At 52.0% G+C, this 21,759-nt stretch overlaps 2 protein-coding genes across 2 annotated transcripts in view; both read left to right on the top strand.

The window, feature by feature from the left end:
* RADIL (Rap associating with DIL domain) overlaps window positions 1-21,759 on the top strand; it is a 127,330-nt gene that overhangs the window by 36,517 nt on the left and 69,054 nt on the right.
* MMD2 (monocyte to macrophage differentiation associated 2) lies at window positions 2,044-12,744 on the top strand. Its single transcript, XM_045047349.1, has 4 exons — window positions 2,044-2,898; window positions 3,109-3,210; window positions 3,892-3,961; window positions 8,356-12,744. The coding sequence occupies exons 1-4, from the start codon at window positions 2,780-2,782 to the stop codon at window positions 8,557-8,559; spliced, it is 495 nt and encodes a 164-aa protein (XP_044903284.1). The 5' UTR covers window positions 2,044-2,779; the 3' UTR covers window positions 8,560-12,744.

The following is a 21,759-nucleotide window of genomic DNA, read 5'->3' as shown; positions in this document are numbered from 1 at the left end:
AGAGCCTGATGTGGGGCTTGAACCCGAGAAGCCGCGAGATCATGACCTGAGCCGAAATCAAGAGTCAGTCGCTTAACCGACTGAGCCACCCAGGCGCCCCTGGTGGGTACTTTTCTTTGAATTGCTCTGGTTCTCAAACTGTTTTCTGCGGAGGCCTGGAGGTACCCAGAGGACCGCGGGGGGTGGGGGTGTGAATGACCGTGGGTTCCCCCCATCCTTGCCTCAGTCAGGAAACCCCATTTTTTTTGTGTTTGTTTTTGATAGCTTGGATGTAGGTCCACATGTGAGATTCCTGCACACAGTCTTTACTTAAATAAAGGTTGTAGAAGATGGTTGAAGGGCTCTGGCATGGCGGAAAGAGAAAAGCAGAAATATTTGTTGGAAGTTCAGCACATTTTTTTTTAGGCGGGGGAAGGGTTCATTTTCTTCTGTTAAAGTCAAGTTGAAATTCTCTGTGATATTTTAGTAAAAAAATGTGGTTGATGCTCACTCCTTCCTTGCCCTCGACCTCCATACTAGCCCATTCTCCTTCTATCCCTTCCTCCGCCCACGCCCTCCATCCCATCTCTGCTCATTCTCCTACCCATTGGCCTATGTTGTGTCTGTTTGGAGATCTAGAAAGATCTTCACTGACGGTTCTTTTGGGTAATGAGTCCAGTTATTTATTTATTTTTACCTTTAAGGTTTTTAGTATAACTTCTTTTTTGCTGTTGTTTATTTATTTGAGAGAGAGGGTAAGCGGTAGAGGGAGAGAAAGAATCTAAAGCAGACTCCGTGCCCAGTGTGGAGCCCGACTGGGGGCTCAATCTCACGACCCCGAGATGGTGACCTGAGTCGAAGCCAAGAGTCGGATGTTTAACTGACTGAGCCACCCAAGGTGCCCCGACTTAACTTTTTTTTTTTTTTAATTTAAATGTAAGTTAATATGTAGTGTAGTAAGATTTCAGGAATAGAATTTAATGATGTGTCACTTACATACAACCCCTGGTGCTGATTCCAACAAGTGCCCTCCTTGATGCCCCTTGCCCATTTAGCCCATCCCCCACCCCTCTCCCCTCCATCAACCCTCAGTTTGTTCTCTGTATTTAAGAGTCTCTTGTGGTTTGTCCCCCTCCCTGTGTTTATCTTATTTTTCCTTCCCTTGCCCTGTGTTCCTCTGTTTTGTCTCTTAAATTCCACATGTGAGTGAAATCGCGCATGTGTCTTTGTCTGTTTCGCTAAACATAATACATACACTCTAGTTCCATCCACGTTGTTGCAGATGGTAAGATTTCAGTCTTTTGGATCTCTGGGTAATGTTCTTGTGTATTTACCACCTTTTCTTTATCCATTTGTCAGTCGATGGACATCCAACTTAACTTCTTTATAATGACAAATGGACTCTGAGCCACTTGCTTTTTTGTGGGGACAGGGAGGGCAGAGGTTTTACATAAGGTATTCTCACTCAAGAAATTCACTCGAGAAAAAAGTGAAAGGACCCCTCCGCACCTCCCCCCCTCCACCCCCCCCCCCCCCCCCCCCCCCCCCCCGCCAAATCACAACAATCATTGACTGCCCCTTTCTAGATGGAGCTCCCGCGTCCCCGTCGACAAGGGACTCGGGTCAGTGTCTGTGCATTTACAGGTCTGTCTTCACATGTGCAGATAATACAGCCCTGCTGTTCTCCACTCGCTCCCCGCCCCAACACCTGCCGGCATGCCTTGGAGATGTATGCACCTAGTTGCAGATGGTTCTATTTTCAAACCGCTCTGACGGATAATTTGGTATAAAGAATTAATAATAGGAGATTGGAATAGTGGAGAATTGGTTAACCAGCGTCAGTGACAAATCCAGAGAAGCCAGGAGCGGCAGATACAAGGGACAACTATGGACCTGTCCCTCCGTCCAGGGCAGACCTCCCACCTCATTGGAAAGGGTCTGGTCTTTTTTTTTTTTTTTAATGTTTATTTGTTTTTGAGAGAGAGAGAGAGAGAGTGAGCGAGAGCACAGGCAGAGGAAGGGCAGAGAGAAAGAGGGAGGCACAGAATCCGAAGCAGGCTCCGGGTTCTGAGCTATCAGCACAGAGCCCGACGCAGGGCTTGAACTCACGAACCATGAGATCATGACCTGAGCTGAAGTCGCTTAACCAACTGAGCCACCCAGGCGCCCCAAAAAGGGTCCGGTCTTTGCGCACGGGATGGCAGAGAAGCTCCTGAGGGGCCTGTGGGTGCAGCTTGCTGGAAATCAGCCCTCTGGGGTGCCGGGGGAGGCCAGCTACAGGAGGTACCGAGCTTTAGCACTTGCTCCGTGCTGGGGAAGCTGCTGTTTGCTGGGTGCTCCTGGAACCAGCAGCTAGAGAGGCCCCTGCAGGAACCTAGAGCGTTTCGGTGCGGTTCAGTCGTGCAGACAGCTGCTCAGGGTGAAGGTCAGACTGCTGGACGGGAGTCCCTGACGGGGGAGGGGGCCCCGTGTGCAGGTGTGTGGGGCTGAAGACAGGGTGCAGGGAGCAGCCCCCTGGCCTGGGCCGCGGGCCTGCAGCATCTGGGACCTGCCGCTGTACCGCCGGCACCCAGGTCAACACCTGGAGAACAGCTGAGGCCAAGTGCTGGAGAAAGCCGTGCCCCGCCAGGCAGCTAGCCCCGGGGAAACAGCCTGGCCGAGCAGTGGAGAGAAAAGCCTGCTCCCCAGGGAATGTGGTGGGAGGACCGCAGGGGTCCGGAAGGAAGAGCCTTTCCTCCTGCGAAGCGTCTTCACTGCACTCCCCGACAAAGCCCAACATCGTGCCTGCGGCCGGGGAAGAATGGACTCGGTCCGGCTCCCTTGTCTCCGTTATCTCGGAGCAGGCAGAAAGCGGGGGTTTGGAGCTGAGAGGCAGGAAGTTGATAACCAGTCCCCCTTCCCCTCCTGGCAGACATTTGGGTACCTTCTGGCTCTTCCTGTGTGGTCCGTGCTGTGATGAATGTCCTTTCTGAGCCGTGTGCACGTACCAAACAGCGTTTCTCGGGTTTTTCCATGACAGCCCATGGCCCTTCTGGGGAGCCTTAGGGCACAGGCTTTCTCCGGGGTCAGCCTTCCTGTGGCAGGGAAGGGAGCAACCCCCCTCAGGCTGTGCCCTCGGCTCTCTCCCAGGTTGAACCTTCGGGAGCTGGGCCCCTGGGCCTCGCATATGCGTTGGCTGGTCTGGATCATGGCCTCTGTGGGCACCGTCTATGTTTTCTTCTTCCATGAGCGGTAAGCCAGGGCTGGGGGGGTGGGGGCGGGGGTGGGAGTGGGAGCCCAGGGGAGGCGGGGCCTCCTCTCTGCCCCTGGGGAGATGAGACCCCCCAAGATGACTCCGAAGCGTGACGGCACTGCTCTGCCTGACATCCTGGGGCTCGGGCCCGTGGATGGCCCCAAGGCCACAGCCTGTAGGCTCAATCTGAAGAGGTTTTTAAGGCCCTGTGGGTCACGTGTTACCCACCTTCCCTAAACCTGGTTAGCAGATGACGGGGACTCCCTTTACTTCCGTCCTGTTGTCGGGTGAGGAAAGAAACAGAGAAGCAAAAGGGAACAGCTGACTTCCTGGCACGCAGGTGTCAGTCGATGTGGCCACTCGGGTGGATGGAAGGCGGCTGCTTGGGCCCAGCGGGAGGAGGTGCTCAGATGACATGGTAATGACCGTCCGGGCTGGAGCGTGGCAAGCGCCCACACGCGTGCCACACTCAGCATTGGCAATCCTGGCCTGTCCTCGTGAGGGCGGAAACCAGGACCACCCAGTTCCGCCAGCACCTGCTGCGTGTAGCTGGGTGGCATCTGAGCCGAGGGGTGCTGGGCAGAGAGTGGAGTCCTCCTCACTCGGTCAGGGGTCCCCTCCTACCCAGCACGGGGAGCCTTACGCTGTCCCGAGGCCCAGATGGCTTGTCTTCCCGCCAGGTACAAGCTCGTGGAGCTGCTCTGCTATGTTATCATGGGCTTCTTCCCCGCCCTGGTCATCCTCTCAATGGTAAGTACCACCCACCCGGCCTGGGGGCTCCCGGCTGGCCGGAGGGACCCGGGGTGACTCTCGGGGTTGTCCAGTCGGAGCCCCTCCTCTGGCACACGGGCAGAGTGAGGTCTAGAGGGGCCGTAGAGCATGTAGCTTAATCCTGGTGGGGGGCTCGACTCCTCGGCTCTGCAGCACCGACTCTGCCCAACCTCCAGTGAGCTGTGACCCTCCACGCTTCAGCCCTGCTGTGTGTTTAAGGATTAAATCCCACAGAGAGGGATTAGAATGGTGCGTGGGACGTAGTACCCAGTTGCTAAATTAAATCTGTATAATAACATCCCTGGGCACGGAGGCAGAGCCGAGGCTCAGGACTTAATGATTACTCCCTTTGGTGTTGCCACATCCTAAGCTCCCAAACCAAGCCCAGAAAGGGCGACCAGGTTCCTTCACTGCACACTCTCTGAGCCCATATGGAGCGCGGGAGGCATACCCACAGGATCCAGCGTCCTTGCCCCGGGCGTCACTGGAGATGGACACCGAGAGGGGATGCAGCCGGCAGCGCTTTTGTGGCCCCTGAGTGGCCAGGCCAGGGTTTACCCCCATAACCTCAGACTGTGGGGCATAGGATCTCCGGGTAGCTTTGCCCAGCCTGTGAGGGGCAGAGCCTTGCAGGGAGAGGACTGAGGCCCCCGCCCAGGAAGAGAAGAAGCTGGTGGCCGTGCATGGACCCTGTCTCCTCCCTGACCCTCAGTTGCCCCATCTGTGAGGTGGGCACAGTAAATTCAGCCTGCCCGGTACCCTCCCTAGGCCAAGTAACAGTTTATTATTTTTATACTGTTATTGTTGGTTGATGTCAAAAGGATATTCCGTGAAATCTCACAGGTTGGTTTGTTTGTTTTTTAAGTTGTATGGGTTTTATCCTAAGCGTTACGGTTAGGAAGGTCTTCCTTTCCCCAAGTTGAGGGATAACAGTCACCCGTATTTTCTCCTGTTTCTTTTGTGGTTTAACCTTTAATAGGTAACTTTTCTTCTAACTCTTGTTTCTCCTGTACGTGGTGATTCCTCCCCGAATACTTAGCCAGTGACGTCCATTATCTGCCGTCGAAAACCACTGTGTGAAACTGTTAAATTCACGCATATGTGTGCGTCTGCTTCCGAGATTTCAATTCTGTTTCATCAAGGGGACTGTCTCTATCCTGGCCCCAGACCATTTTACTTAGTGTAGCTTAATTGCGTTTTAATCCGTGGCCCCATTAGTCCTCCTGCTCAGCATTTTCCCGATGATTTGTATTTATTCTTACAGGTTGCTTTTTCCCCCCTCCAAGTTTATTTTCATTTAAGTACGTATGTTTAAGTTATCTATTAAATATTAAATTATGTGATTCATATTAAATATTTTTAAGTTTCTAAAGTTAAATTATTTAAATTGCTTTTTAAATTTAAAATAAGTTTATGAAGTGTATTAAATTAAATATTACACTATATAATTTATATTAAATAAATATTTTTAAAGTTTTAAAAATCTTAAACGTACTTTAAATGTATTCTTAAATTTTTAAAAATCTTATGAAATATATTAAGTATTACACTGTGTATTTTATATTAAATATTTTAAAATAAAAAAATTTAGTATTTAAACTTATTTAAAAAATTTTATGAATTAGGGGTGACGGGGTGGCTCAGTCCGACTCTTGATTTAGGCTCGGGTCATGATCTCCTGGTTGGTGAGTTTGAGCCCTGCATCTGAGGCTGTCAGCACAGAGCCTGCTTGGGATTCTCTCTTCTCCCTCTGTCTGCTGTTCCCCTGCTCATGCTCTCTCTCTCTCTCAAAATAAATAAAAGTTAAAAAAAAGTATGAATTATATTAAACTAAATATTACACTGTATAATTTATATTACCAAAAAAGTTTTTGAATTAAAGAAATTTAAATTTATGTTTAAAAAATGGGTGATGGGCATTGAGGAGGGCACGTGTCGGGATGAGCATTGGGTGTTTGTTGTATGTAAGCAATGAATCGTGAGAATCTATTCCTGAAGCCAAGAGCGTGCTGTATACACTGTATGTCAGCTAACTTGACAATGAATTATATTAAAAAAATAAAGAAAAATTTAAATTTACTTTTTAAAATTTTTAAAAATTTATGAAGTATATTAAACATTACATTTTTATAATTTCTATGAAGTGTCTTTTAATTTAAAGCTACTAAATTTCTTTCAAAATTTTAATGAATTTTATTAGATTGCATTGTATAATTTATATTCAGTAAGTATTTTCAAAATCAAAACGTTAAAAAATTGTATTTGAATTTATTTTCAAATTCTTACAAATTTTATGAAATATATTAAATATTACATGATATAATGTATATTAAATACATATTTTCAAATTTTTAAAGACTCATTTAAATTTATTAAAAATGTTTTAAATTTTATGAATGACGTGGGATAAAAAATTATACGGTATCCATCAACTTATGTATTGCATATTTAAGTACATGTATACTTGCATACATTTAAGTACTTATATACTTGTATATGGTAAGCATATATTTAAACACATAGTCACTGCAAAAAATGAGTCTGAAAGTATGTGGACGAGCCAAAGCCGCCTTCTGCCTTCTCCCAATATCCCGCCCCAGCTGCAACCCCCATTCTGGTTGCTGTGTGTCCTTTCTATTTATTTACATGCAAGCCCACGTGGCTTTGCAGACACGCTGACTTGGCTTTCTTCTAAAAAGACGAGGTGACACGAAATGTGCTGCTCTGCAGCGTGCTTTGCTCGCTTACCACGTGTCGTGGGCGTGTTTCCGTGACCGCCGTATAGAGTGACACCCGCCTCATGAGGACGTTGTGAAGGTGGCGTCAGATAACCCACCGAGGCCGTTCGTGCAGTGCCCCGCACGTGGCAAGTACTGGGAGGCACCACACGCTCGAGGACTGAGCACGTACGTTGGCGGACGTGCATCCCCCGGGATGCTCCGCAGCGGCTGAAAAGAATGGAGATGGCTCCCGCTGTGGGAATGCAGACCGATCCCCAGCAGAGGAGTGAATCCAGCATGGAGTCACAGCATGGTGGGGATGGCATGAGCCCGTTTATCTGGAATGATCGAGAAAGATCCGTTCCTGTGCATAGTACATACGTATGAAGTGCATGTTGCGTATTGCACGTGGAGAGAACGTTTCTGGAAGGATACCGTAAAGCACTGTTAACAGCGGTAGCCTGTAATGCGTGTAAAAGTGGACCCAGGGGCCTGGGGGGTGGCGTGGCAAGTTCTCACGCAGTCTCTGCTGTTCCTTTAACCACGAACGACTCCATTGTTAACAGTGCTCATCTCTGAAGGCTGGGACTACTACTTTTCTTTTTCAGTTTATTTATTTTGAGAGAGCGAGAGAGAGAGCACACGCTCTCTGGGGTAGGGGCAGAGAGAGAGAGAGGGAGACAGAATCCCAAGCAGGCCCCGTGCTGTCCGTGCAGAGCCCGGCACGGGGCTCGATCCCATGGACCGTGAGATTATGACCCGAGCCGAAATCAAGAGTCAGACGCTTAACCCACTAAGCCGCCCAGGTGCCCTCACTACTTTTCTCTTCGTATTTCTGGTTTGGTTTCTCTAAAATGTTTCACCATGGACATGTATTACTTTTAAAAAAATTGTGATAAAATATACATAAAATTTATGATTTTAGCCATTTTAAGTATACAGTTCAGTGGTGTTAAGCACATTCACGTTATTGTGGATCTGTCGCCACCGTCCATGTCCAGAACCTTCTCATCTTCCCTAACTGAACCTCTGTCCCCGTTAGACACTGACTCCCTGTTCCTCCTCCCCAGCCCCTGGTCACCTCCATTCTACTTCTTGCCTCCATGCATTTGATGAAGTCCTGGGACCTTATATGCGTGGCATCCTGCAGTGTTCGTCCTTCTGTGTCTGGCTTATGCCACTCGGCATCACGTCCCCCAGGTTCATCCATGCGATAGCAGCTGTCAGAGTTTCCTTCCTTGTTAGCTCGGAGTGAGATAGTCCATTGCATGAACTGACAAGAACAGTGGTTCCTTTATCCATTCATCCGTGGATGGACGTGTGGTTGCTTCCACGCTTTGCCTGTTGTGAACCTGGCTGTACACGTATCTGTTCAAGTCCTTGCCTTCACTTCTTTTGGGTGTATACCCAGATGTGTTAATTTTTAGAAAAGATAGACTGTAGAATATTCTTTGGGATTTTGATAGAACAGAGTGACATTTGAGAATTAATCTGGGGGGAATTGACAGCACATGTGGGGACACCCTTCCCGGGAATCTGGGGAGGCTCACCATGCACGTCTCTTTTCGTTGGGTGGGAGGGGGGATGGTGGGGTGCTCCCGGCCCTGCTGCCTGCTCTTCTGACCTGCGCCCCACCCTTGTTCTTGCCGACAGCCCAACACCGAGGGCATTTGGGAGCTGATGACCGGAGGGGTCTTCTACTGCTTGGGCATGGTGTTCTTCAAGAGTGACGGGAGGATCCCCTTTGCCCACGCCATCTGGCATCTCTTTGTGGCATTTGGTGCTGGCACCCACTACTATGCCATCTGGAGGTACCTCTATCTGCCCAGCACCCTGCAGACCAAGGTGTCCAAATGAGGTGGCCCAGACTGCACGGGGCAGAGCATCATGGGAAGTGTTTCTGTGAACGTTGGTCCAGAGCACAGCGCCCAGGCCCGTCTGCGTGTCCACGGGCAGAGCTTTTGATGGGTCTGAGGCTACTTCTGGTTGGTAACAGCCAGAACGTCCTTAGGGTCCCAGGTGAGAAAGAACACATTTAGTCATATTTACAGAGGAGAAGTTAACCCTGTAATGTGTTTCTATTCTAGGCAAGCGTTTCCTAATACAGACAACATTAATGTCTTCAGAAAAGGGAGCAGACATTGTCCTGGCAAACTGGGGGGGACCCTGGGCCAATATGTGCTCCTTACGGTCCTCAGAAATCTGTTAGGGAGTCAGTGGGTTGTTTGTACCCGGCCGGCCAGGGCCTCCTCTGCTACCAAAATCCTGGCTGGGGAATCGCGCCCTGTTCAGGGAGTCACCCAGCTTTAGATCAGGGATGGTGAATACCTGTGACCACAGCAGACATTACCAATCAACTGCGGCATGGTGCGGCATCAGAATTCTCCTCCAGGCGGTGCTCAGGGCAGCTCAGCACTCATGATGGCGCCTCTTAGCCTTTCTCGCCTGGCGTGCTCTGCACTGGGGTCTTGGCCAGACCAGTTAAATGTCTGTCTCCAGGCGGGGGAGCGTGCTTGCCTCCTGCACTCCTTTTCCCTTGTCCCTTTCGGGGAAGCCCCTGGAGTGGGCGGTCTGGGGGCAGTAAGGGGAAACTAAGGCACGCAACCTGAGCATACCTGACCTTGTGCTCCCCTGTAGCTGGTTCTCGGTGCAGAGAACCTCAGGGCAGGCGTTCTCTTCTTATGCTGACAAACCCAGAGAAGTTATCAGCCATTCGTTGGGGGGTGGGGGGGGGGCGGTACGGCGGGCCTGGAACTTGCTGGCCTGCTCCATGTTTAGGGCTCGTGATGCCAACATTCGGTGATTCTTGCTTGTTGCCAATCAGTGGCCCTGAGAGGCTCCTCCCATGAGCCCCAGAGGGAAGGTTCCATAGGGATCTGGGCAGAGTGTCTCCAGTGTTGGGATACTCCCACCTCTGAAGCCCCCAGCAGCCCAATGTCAAGGCCTCCAGGGACCTGTCCTCACAGCGTCCTCTAGGGGCTGGGCTGGCCGCTCTGACCTGGCGCGTGGACATTTACTCCGGAGGGGATCCAGGCCCAGCCCCCGATCTGAATGGGAATCTCAGAATCTCTGGATCAAACCTCTGTCTCAAGGTAGACAGGCCTCAGTCTGCGACTCCCAACCAGAGTTGGGTGGGCAAAAAGACAGGATGCCTTATGCTTCGTTCTAGTACATTCCAGGATACTTCAGGGTCCCAGCATCTGGAATCCCCGTGTACCGAAGCCAGTTTTAAATCATCCAACACATTCCTGAGATAGGCGGGTTCTGAGCCAGCAGATGCTTTGGGGATTTTTTTCCTCTCGGGCCTGTGCGTGGGTGTGTGCGGGTGTGCACACATGCGTGCATGTCTGTGTGTCTCCGCTGGCACTCCCAGCCTCTGGAAGCTGCCTTCATCTGGTCTGCTCGCCATCAGTTGGGGTCAGGGTTGGAGGTTGGGGATGAGGAGAGGAAGCTTTGTGGGGGCGGGGCCCTGGGGAGGCCCTCTTCCCTGAATGGGGGCAGGGACGCAGTGCTGTGATCTCTGCCTGGGCCTGAGGCAGGGGGAGGGGCTCGCGTTAGCTCTGGGAAGCCCATCAGGAAACCTCCCAAAGCAAGGCCCCAGCCCCGGGCCAAGCTGACGTGAAAGTCCTGTCACAGCCAAAGCCCCGTTACGGGACCAGGCCTGGGTGCCTGGGACCTGGGACCTCAGTGGCTCTGCAGCTGAGCTCTTTATGTGATACCTTCATTTCCTGCCCCCTCCTCCTGCCGTTTTGGTCTTGCATCATTCCCCCCCCCCCCCGAGGCAGCCTGCCCCTTCGTGCCCCACACCTTTTGAGGCGCGGGTTCACCCCTCCATCCACCCGTCTCATCCCCACTCCTCCTTCAAAGCCCTGCTCGGGCGTCAGTATCGAGGGACTTCCGGCCTTCCTCTGATGTGGGGGGCTCCCTCCTGCTTCCCAACACCCCCCGTGCTCACCTGCACCACAGCTTTGATCTCTGTCCTTTGTCACCCTGGTCCTTGCACCTGCTCCCCAACCCGGGAGCTCTTTGAGAGAGGCACTGTGTCCTGCTGGGTCTGACATCAAATGTGGCATCTTCTGTTAGTAAGGGCTTGGGCCAGTTCCTTAACCTCTCTGTGCCTCAGTGTCCTCAGCTATAAAATGGGTATAGTAAGGCGGCACTTTGCAGCGTTGCTTGAAGGTTCAGTAGGATAACGAATTAAACTCCCAGCCTCGTATCCTCATAGCTCTCTTAGTGGTCCACGTGGGAACCAACCTCTGATAATGAAGGTGACACCCTTCTAGGCGAGTCAGCGGTACTAGCCAGAGGAATGAATCACTAATGGTGGAATTTCAGACTGTGGACAGGCTGGTGAGGACACCGCTCTGTAGGGCCTTGACCACATTCCTTCCCCTTATTCCACTTCAGGGTGTTTCCTGTGAACCCTTTCTCTCCCTCAGCATCGTTGTGAAAGTGAGTTTCCCAGCATTCCATTTCATCTAAACCCAGACCCTGGACCTCTTCCAAAATGTGTCACAAACAGTGCAGGAAAGGACAAGATGTTGCTCAGGCCATCCCCTCCTGTGGGTAAGCATTCTAGTCTGTGCATTGGACATGCAGGGGTGGAGAGGGCGGGACACTGGGAATTCAGAAGCCAGCCCCCTCTTCCTGGCCACCTTTGAGGCTGTCGTATGCCAGGACGACCCAGCAAAGTGACCATCGTGCCCCAAGGAGCCAGGGAGGCGGTTTGCAGACCTCTTTGACGTTCTGGGTGCTTCAGCAGCTGTTCCTGAGTTAGGCGGACACTGCTGGGGTGGGTGAGGGGTGGGAGTCGATGAGCAGGGAGGGATGAAGGCCGGTTGGGGAGGCTCCCGCCGCTTGGCCGGGCTGGGGGACAGGCCTGGAGGTGACAGCCTGCTGACTGAGTCCACTGGCGGTCGTCTGGGCAAGCCAGAGCAGGTGCGCTTGCTGGTGAGGCCTGCCTGCCAGCCGGTGGGACCCCCCTGATGGGTCCTGGGCAGAACTTGCCGAGGGTAGTCCCCGGGGCCAGCAGTCTCTCGGGCCAGGGGTCTTTAAGCCAACGCCACATACCAGACCTGCCTTTCTTGACTGGAAATTGCACGTGTGGTGGGAACAGGACGGAGCGTCCCTTCTCCCCGTCAGCATCGGGCTCAGGCTGGCAGCACCCTAGGAGGGCACCGGTCACCGGTGGGTGCGGGATGGGAGTCCCAAGTGGGTCTAGACTGACGGTGGGGGTGGGGGCCCCGCACAGTGGGGTGATGTAGAGGTCTTCCCCAGAACGTGGCATTCCTAGGTTTTCTGGGGTTTTCCGCACACCAAGCTCTATTTTCCATTTCGTCTGCAAAAGCTGAAGCGCTGGGAATGTTTTCCCAGCTCAGGCCTCCTTTGGGAAGCAGGGGCGGGGACAGCTCAGGGGCTAAGAGGGGCAGGGAGAGCTCAGAGGTCTGAGAAGTGAGTCTAGTGACTTAGTGAGAAAGGCACCGCCTACCGTGCAACCCGATGGCGCAGGGGGTGCTCTGGGGACCTCATCGTGGGGTCCTGAAAGGATAGGTCCGGCAGCCGTTTCCACGTGAGTATGTGACAGCTACACTCACAGGCGTGGTGCACAGCGGGTCTGAGGGGAAGGAGCAGGAAGCTGGGAGGCAGAGGCCTCCCCAGATGGCACCCCTCTTGGGGGCCAGCCTTTGTGCTAGTGGCTTCATAGACGCTCTTCCATTGACTGACACAGTCCCCTCTGTGGGATGAAGCTCGATCTTACAGAGCAGGAAGCCAAAGCACAGAGAGGTTTGGCAGCTTCCCCAAGGGCACCCAGCATCTCACCAGCAGAGCAAAGCTTTGAAGCCAGGACTGTCTAACCTCCAAATGTCAGGGCCCTTGGCCAGATCTCCTATTTCCAAGGAAATGCACTACCCCCAAGTCTGGGCTGAGCATTTAAAAAAAAAAAATTTTTTTTTTGATGTTTACTTAGTTTTGAGAGAGAGAGAGAGAGAGACAGTGCAAGTGGGGGAGAGGCAGAGAGAAAGGAAGACAGAATCCGAAGCAGGCTCCAGGCTCTGAGCTGTCAGCACAGAGCCCGCTGCAGGGCTAGAACTCACGGACCATGAGATCATGACCTGAGCTGAAGTCGGACGCTCAACTGACTGAGCCACGCAGGCGCCCCTGGGCTGAGCATTTTTAATGATTGAGAAAGCAAAACAAAGCACTAGTGTGTAGCATTTGCTAATTTCCCTGGTGTAAATGCTCCCATGGCCAATTTCCAGCTACCACAGTGACACCACCGAAGATGCCTGGGGAGGGGATGAGCGTCTTTGACCCTCACAAGCCCGCCCAGCACGCCGCTGCCCCACCGCTTCCTGACTGTGCCCCCTCACGCACGGAGCTGGGCCGGCCCGGGATGCCAAGTTGTGAGAACAAACCAGCTCTGAAGGGTCCCCGTGCGGGGTCAGGCATGGCATTGAGATGCTCAGAAACTCCCCCTCGGGAGTCTGGAACCGGGAGCCGGTGGGACCTGATCCAGGTCCGGCCCTACGCTGGCTGGCACCCAAGACTTTCAGCCACGTCCGGCATCTCACGTGCGGGATGGAGATTGCGGTCAGCACACGGAACCGCTTTCTCTTGTGAACCGGGGGGGCAAAGGCCATGCCTCTGCTGGAGGAAGTCAGAGCAGTGATCATGACCCCAGGGCTTGGCCAGGGAACCTCCACAGGGCTTAGCTGAACCACAGATCCAGCCCCCCCCCACCCCGGGGACCGCTGAGCCAGTAGGTCAGGACGGCACTCTGGAGTCTGCACTCTTCTGGGTGGTCTGGACACTGTTTCTGGAAGCCCTGCTCTGGAGCCCATCCCCTTTGAGGCCGTGCCCTGCACGTTAGTGATGGGGTCATAGAGTCAGTCTCCAGAGGACAGACACGTGTCCGGGGTGGGGGGCACCGAACCACTGCTCTTGCTTTGGGTTCTTTTTCACTTAGTTTCCCAGATTCGCGGCATTAATGCCCCTCAGCAGCCTGTGTTTATGCACAGGCCATTCCTGAAATTGGGCTCTGTCACTGACGTTTTGTATGCTTTGTCCCAAGCCCTGTGATTTATGTCGTTTTTACAAGCACTCTAAGAGGTGGGTATGAGCCCATTTTACTGATTTGGAGACTAAGGCTCAGAGACGTTAAGTAACTTGTCCAAGGGCACACTGCCAGTATGTGGCAGCCATGGGCTCTCCCCCACTCCACTGTCTGCTCCCTAAAACACTGGCAACCCCATTTTTGGGTTCCCAGCCCGTGGATAGGAGCACTTGAAATCGTGGTAGGCTCCGTGTTTCTGTTTCAGCCGGTTCACGTGCTCTGAACGGTTATTGCAAAGGTGTGAGGCTTCATTCAGTAGCCCCGTATTCAGGCCAGTGTGGGAGACACGGGCAGAAACTCCCAACCAGTCTTTGAAAGGACGCTCATTTGGGGGAGCGTGCAGCCATCTGGCTCCTAGTGGCCGGGTGGCTGGAAGGGGCCGTGCTGTGTCTCTCCCTAGACTTACTCTGAAGACACTCTGGCCGGATGCCGGCGCTCACCGCAGCAGCCGGATTCCCTGCGAGGGCTCCGAGCCCCAGGCCCCGATGGGACACCTGCCTACGCACAGGTGGCTGGCAGGAAATGTGTGGATCCCAGACCCATCGGCCTTTCTGATTGCCTTACCTGAGGTGAGATGAGCAAGTCTGGGAGCCTGAGCAACGCTGACCTTGAACATGAGCCAGAAGGGGTGGCACAGCTCGGTTTTGTCCCCGGAGAGTGAGGATGAGAGCGGGGCAGTGATAGGCCCGAGGCACAGAGCCAGGTTGGGCTGGGGCCAGTGCCTTTCCATCCCATACTTTTCTTTTCTTCCCTGGGTCCCGCAGCCCATGCTCTGGGTAGAAGGCTGTGGCGAATCCTGAGCCGTCCGGTGACTGGATGTGCAGCCCTCTGCTGCCTCTCTCACAGCCTGGTGGCTCAGGCGGCGTGGCTCCCCCCGGTCTGGCAGGGAGGAAGCACCAGCCCTCCCCCGTGGCCTTGCTTTCCGTGCGTGGATGTGAAGCTTCCCGCTTGCTGTGTGACTTTCGGCAGATTACTTGCCCTCTCTGGGCTTTCGTCTGGTCTGCTGTTAAAAAGAGCTGGTTGGTCCTACTCAGCTGATTGTAAGCTGCTGCCGGTCCGTTTCCAAACTGTGCACGTCAGGGATGAGCACAGAGCCCAAACTGGCGGGCTGGCTGGCTTGACTCCGCATGGCAGACCCTTCCCCAGATTGAGGAGAGGTCCCCTGGGGGAGCAGAGGGCTGTGGACCCAGCTCCTCCCGGGAGTAACACTGAGACCCTCCTCTGTGCCCAGACGCCTCTGATAGATACCGCGCAGGGAAAATAAAGGGAACCCCAGGGGACGGAGAAACACCATACATCACGTAGAGAAGCTCTGTGCAGTCTGGTGTCGACACGGGTGGCTGTTTACGCGTAAGTCCACTAAAATTAAATAAAAACAGAAATTCAGTGCCGCAGGGGTACTAACCACATTTGAAGTGCTTACTGAGTAGCCACGTCTGGCTAGTTGCTCCCAGCGCAGGTAAAGACAATCTTCATCATCCCAGAAGGTCCCGTTGGACAACACTAGTACGTCAGTGGTTCTCAAACTTTTTGGAAGCCCTTTGTGCCCTTAAAAATCGTTGAGGACACCAAAGAACCTGTGTTGATGGGCTATCTCTAATATTGACATTCATCACCCTAGAAGTTAAAAGGGACAATATTTGAAAATACCTATTCGCGTAAAGATAACCTCATTTCACATTAACCTAAGTAACATATTTTTCTACTCAAAGTAACTATTTTTTCCAAACAAAAGAGATTCGGGTCGAGGCGTGGCATTCTCACGTTCTTGCAAATTTCTTGAAATGTCTGGCTTAACAGAAGACAACTGGATTCTCGTGCTTGCTTTGACACGAGCTTGTGACCATTGCCTGTGATGTAGCCTCGGGAAACCTTTGCATGAAGGACGCGGAGGGACAGATAAATAATGTAGCGGTAGTATGAAAACAGCTTGACCTCGGGCCTTGGGAGACTTTCCCCTTTGTGGTACAGTTGGTAACAAATGTTGCACACACCAACACTCTCCCAGAGCTGGAGCTGGAGAGGTGGGCGGGACTGGGAAGCAGAGGGGTTGTGAGCAACCGTCAGGGACACTGGGTTGAGGGCAGGCCCTGCATCTTTACCGATCATGCCCAGTGCCCAGCACAGCACATGGCACTTAGCAGGTGCTCGGCGCACATTTGTGGGGTGAGCGGGGTGAGCTCATTCTGTGTCTCCTCCTCCTCTTCTGAGGTTGGGAAGGTGAGGCTTTGGAGCCTCCTGTAGGCGTCGGCCCTTCGCATCCAGGCTGCAGACCTGAGCTTGGTATTTTTGGAGAGCTGGTTTAGCAGCTTCCACTGCCTGCGGCAGCGTTCACCTTTCTCGGTTCCATCCCCCTCTTTATCAGCGTAACAGGCCATATACACCCAGCTCTAGACATGTACACATTTTGTTCTTGTATCTTTCTTGTATGTTTCTCCCGGCAGCACCTGGCAGGAGGGAATTACCGTTTCCTTATTACATGGGGAGCCTGAGGCTGTTGGGAGAGGCCGCCTGACTTGCCCAAGGTCATCCGGTGGTGCAGGGCAGGGCTGGAACCCAAGTCATGGCCCTGGGGTGTCACACCCTCCTCCTTCCGCTGGCTTGCTCCCTGTGAGCTGAGCTCTGGGGCAGCGGATGAAGGCCTCTCCTTGAGGTCCTCGTGGGGCCTCGTTCTCCTGTCTTTAGCAACGCCATCCCTTGGCTGCTCAGTTCCTGAGCGGAGTCCGTTTTACCTGAGCCCCGAGAGGCTTGAGGATGCTCCTGCATTCTCTGCTCCTGCCTTTGGGAACTGGCAAGGGCTGGGACTCTCTGCAGGGGGCACGGACACTGGAGCCCAAAGTCTCTCACAGGGCCTGGCAGCCAGTGAGCCCCCTGAGTTGTGGGACTGCTGTTCGTTACCGGGGCGCGGTGGGCGGTGGGCGGCGGGCGCAGCCCTGATTGGTTATCCCGGGTCTATGTGGAGTCCCTGTGCCCATCCAACCTCCTGTCTCCTGACAGCCTTCTCTGTGCAAGCTGGCCTTGTGATGGGCTCTCAGGACCGGCCTGCGCCCTCGTAGTGGTGTTAGGAGGGGAGATGCATCACTCCGGCTGTGGCCCGTATCAGGAGGGTCACCTGTGCGTCATGGGATCTGCCTGGCGTGGGTCAGCGGTCCTCCTCCGTTTATTCCCAGATACCCGTCTCCCAAACCTTTTTGATTACTACCCATCAGGAGAAATGCATTCCACTTTACACATCCGTCGCCGACGCAGCCCCAGCTTGTGTGATGCGCTACCTGCCCTGTCGGTCCTACCCCTAGTCATTGATTCAGGTTGCTGGTTGTAACCCACCAAGTGACTTTTTACGCCGCACAGTGGGTCTGAACCATCAGCTCTGGGAATCGTTCTGGGTGGTACTGTCCTGCAAAGCCGTGGGCATTGGTACTGGGTGCTTAGTGCCTGTTCTGCCGTGATTGGTGGGGATCAGCGCGGTGCCATACCTCGGGAACGTGCGTGCCCAAGGCCAGATGGGGACAGTTAAAGAGAAAGAATTTAGGAGCCTCAGAGGATCTGGCAGCTCAGAACCCTGACCCCACTGAGAGGAATGCAAGACCAGATTTTTGGGTCTTTTATCCTGGTGATGATGGCCCCACGTTCTGGGGGGCCCTGGGGCTGGATGGGTCATAGAAATCTCCGGCGGGCTGAATGCGTGTCCGCCTGGATTCAGGCAGGGCTGGGAAGGGAGACAGTGAATCTGTTTGAAACGTGAGGGGACCCAATTTTGCAAGGGCTGTTTTGCCTCCATAAGCAATTTCAAATTTCGGGCCCTGACCCCGCTGAATGAATCGCCCGCCAGTCCTGTTTACATTGCCGGGTTTCACTACGAATCTGTCCGCTTCTGCGCAGGAATGGTTCCTGTTGCTTGTTAAGGCCTTTCTTGGGGGGGCGGGGAGGGGGGAGCGGGAGCTCTGACTGTCTTTTACACTCGTCTTTCTAGACCTAGAGTGTCTACGGCGTCGGGGACTGGCATCTGTGGCATGACTTTTTTAAAATGTCCTGCTGGTATTGGGCCCTCTCTGTGTTTGTGAAATTGCTATTTTGTATTAACACAACGTTTGATAAACATTTGTAGGAAGAGGAATAATCCTGTCTGTGAATGTTCTTGTTCCCAGTGGAGTAGAAAGAATTTAAAAAAAATAAAAATTCAAGATGCCTCACTCTGGCCCAGTTGTCTTCTTACAAATAACATCTGTCCATTCTTTTTATAAAAGCAGTCTCTGTTCACTATAGAAAACTTGGAATATTTAGAAAAGCATGAAGTAAACTAAAAAGCTTGCATTAGCTGTCTGTTGCTGTAAAACAAATTATCCTAAAATATAGTGGCTTAAAACATCCATAATCATCAACATCTCTCATGGCTACCCCTGGAAAAGACAGTCTTTTTCCATGGTCGGTAAGGTTCCAGCTGTGAAAACATCAAAAGCAAAGACATCTTTTGTTTTCTTTTTCATTGTTTTTAATGTTTATTTTTTATTTTTCTTTTTAATTTTTTAAAAATGTTTATTTTTGAGAGAGAGAGAGACAGAGTGCAAGCAGGGGAGGGGCAGAGAGAGAGGGAGACACAGAATTCAAAGGCTCCAGGCTCTGAGCTGTCAGCACAGATCCTGATGTAGGGCTGGAACCCACGAACACTGAGATCATGACCTGAGCTGAAGTCGGATGCTTAACTGACTGAGCCGCCCAAGTGCCCCCAAAGACATCTTTCTTTTTCTTTTTTGTCTTTTTGCTTTTTTTCCCCTCCCCTCCCCTTCCCTTTCTTTTGTTAGACAGCACGAGTAGGGGAGGTACAGAGGGAGAGAGAGAATCTTAAGCAGGCTGCATACCCAGCACTGAGTTCAAGGCGGGGCTTGATCTCACAACCAGGAGATCATGACCTGAGACAAAATCAAGAGTCACATTGCTTAACCAGCTGAGCCACCCAGGTGCCCCAAGCAAAGATATTTTCATCCATACCCACAAGTGACTTCCCTGTTGGTCTGGGTTTCCCTTTACAATGTGGCAGCTGGGTCCCAAGGGAAAGCGCCAGGCAGGAGACATAATGTTGTTCACGACCTAGCCTTGGAAGTCGTGTAACTTCACTTCTGCCTGCCGTGTTCTACTGTTGGACACTGGTAAAAAGTCCTCACAGGGGGGGACAAAAAAGCCCTCCCAAGATCAAGGGGAGTGTGTTTTCTCGAGACCACATGTGGTCATGTTTGTGATTTTATGTTGTGATCATATCACAGGGTGATATTTTTGGCTGATGAAATTGATTCTAACTCCTACTTGGGATTGAAAAACAACTTTTCAACATGTTCCCTAGTCCCAAGACCGGGACTAGAATTTCCAGAGGCTTCACTACCTGAATAGTTGATTGATTAACTGGGGGGGGTAGATTATTTAAGTCCCACCCAGACTAAAATCTTTAACAGTCAAGTAAATGTTCAAGTTCTGTTAAACACTCAAGAGTAAAGTGACTTGACATCACTTATTTTAATGGCACTGAACCCTTTGAGCTGAACACATCTATGACCTCTGGCTTCATTTCCCATATATATGACTTGAATTCCTGTTTTCCAGTTAAATATCTTACCTGAGCTACATCAGGTAAGCTTACTAGAGCTTACTGAGCTTACTAGAAATCTACATCAGAATAGACGTATCAACTTTAAATTGAATAATTTCAAATATCATGTGCTTTCCCAGGGCATACATTGTTGACTGGAAGTTGCTCAGCATATGATGTGCCAAGAAAAATAACAATCGCTGAGTTTTGACTGATGAGTGTACAAGGAATGGCCCAACCCAGAGCACTGCTATTTATGGGTTGTGGCAGTGAGTTCATCAGGAATGGGATCCCGGGATTAAGTGTGGCCAACCCCTTCTAGTGATGCATCCAGAAAGAAGGGCCGGGATCTAAGGTTCTCCATGTGCCTGCTGCCACCTGTCCTTGTCTTCTGGTCCCCTCAAGAGCCCTGGCTTTCTGCCTCTAGACCCATCACCCCTGGAAACCTGCACTTTGACCTTAACCAGATGCTTTTTCTTTGGGCTCCTTTGCCCCTTTGGTTGATTGAGTCCCGGGACTCTGGTGCCCTCTGGTGGCCACAGAGGGCAGCTCAACACTCCATTTCATTTGTGGATTTCCAAAGGCCTTCAACCCTTTATAGTTTAGACTTGTTTTGCTCACCTGCCCATGGGCCTGGAGCAGGTATACAAAGATGAATAAAACTCAGTTCTTGTCCTTGATAAGCTTCCAGTTGAGGGGATGCAAAGGAGATGGTGGGAATCTCTTCATCCCTTTTGTTTACTCATTTAACCGCTACTGAGCACCTACCTAGTAGGTACTGAGTATAGCAGTAAAGAAGGCAGTTGGAGTCCCTCCCTTTACAGAACACAGACGCCCGTGGGCGTTAAATACTCCAGAAAATACATTTAGATAGTATACATGCCTATGAATGAAATAAAACAGGTAATGAGACAGAGAGTGACCACAGGGATGACCGTCAAGAGAATGGTCTGGAGACAGTAATGGAGCTGAGTTTTAATGAGAGGAAGGTGCCAGCATTCAGACACAAAAGGAGGAGCATTTTAGGAAGAGGAGACAGCAAAGGGAAGAAGGCTTCAGAGGAGGGAATGAGCTTAGAGCGTTTGAAAGCAGGAGTTTGGTATGGCTGGAGCCCTGTGGTGGAGGGAGCAGTGGGCCGGTCAGCAGGGCCAGCTGGGATAGGGTTTGAGCCCTGCCTGAGTCTCTGCAAAGGGGAGTCATGGGGGAGCGTGGGCCGAGGAGTAACATCTCATTTGTCTTTAAGAAACATAGTTTGATATGATGTGAACCCACGGGAGCCCAGGGGAGGCGTCTAGACCCAACTCCGGCAGTCAGGGAGGCCTTCCTGGATAAAGCGTATTAGTTACCCATTCCTGCATAGCAAACTGTCCCCAAACTCAGTGGCTTAAATTAATAAGAAACATTTGTCATCGCACAGTTTCGGGGAATTGGGGCATAGCTTTGCTGGGCGGTTCCGGCTCGGGGTCCCTCACGAGGTGCCGTCAGCGTCTTGGTGAGGGCTGCATTCATCTGAAGGTTGTTGAGGCTGGAGGGCTCACATCCAAGATGGCGCACTCATGTGGCTGGCAGGCTGGTGCTGGCTGCCGGTTTCTCACCATGTGGATCTCTCTAGGGCTGCTAGCGTGTTCTCTCAACACAACCGGCAGCTTCCCCCAGAGCGAGGGATCCCAGAGAAAGCAAGGAAGCCACGCCTTTTATGGTTTAGCTCCAGAAGTCACGATGTCATTTTGGCAGATCTCGTTGATTACATAGGTCGGGCGCTATTCAGCACGGGAGGGGTGTGGACGCCAGAGGGTGTGAATTGTTGGGGATCTCCTTGGAGGTCGGCTGCCTAATCTGAGTCCTCAAGGAAGAGTGCCAGTTGGCCAGGTGATGACGATTAAGGTTCGGGGCTGAACTGTGTCTCCTTGAAATTCTTAGGTTGAAGCCCTGATTCCCTCTGCCTCAGAATGCAACTGTCTTTGCAGTTAGGACCTTTAAGAGGTGATTAAGGTAAAACGAGGTCATCGGGATGGGCCCTAATCCAGTGTGACTGGCGTCCTTGTAAGAGAAGATTAGGACACAGAGGGGCACACAGGGAGACATCCATGTGAGGGCGCAAGGAGAAGACAGCCATCTGCAAGACAAAGACAGAGGCCTCAGGAGAAGCCAAGCCTGCGGACGCCTTGATCTTGGCCCTCTAGTCTCCAGAACTGTGAGCAAATAAATATTTGCAGTTGAAGCCGCCCAGTTTGTGGTATTTGGTTATGGCGGCCCCAGCAAACTAACAGAGTGGAGGAAAGGTGTTCCAAGGCCTGAGCCAAATAGTTGGCATTGCTAGATCCTGAAGAGCGGGGGGCCGGCAAACTCTTTCTGCACAGAA

The sequence above is a fragment of the Felis catus genome, chromosome E3, assembly GCF_018350175.1.
Source record: "Felis catus isolate Fca126 chromosome E3, F.catus_Fca126_mat1.0, whole genome shotgun sequence".
NCBI lineage: Eukaryota > Metazoa > Chordata > Mammalia > Carnivora > Felidae > Felis > Felis catus.
This window is presented reverse-complemented; position numbering and strand designations above follow the sequence as displayed.

Coding starts and splice junctions, on each gene's coding strand:
- MMD2 (XM_045047349.1), top strand. CDS start 2,780: ATGGACTCGGTCCGGCTCCCTTGTCTCCGTTATCTCGGAGCAGGCAGA. Junction 2,899..3,108: donor CCCTCCTGGCAGACATTTGG/GTACCTTCTGGC, acceptor GCTCTCTCCCAG/GTTGAACCTTCGGGAGCTGG. Junction 3,211..3,891: donor GTTTTCTTCTTCCATGAGCG/GTAAGCCAGGGC, acceptor TCTTCCCGCCAG/GTACAAGCTCGTGGAGCTGC.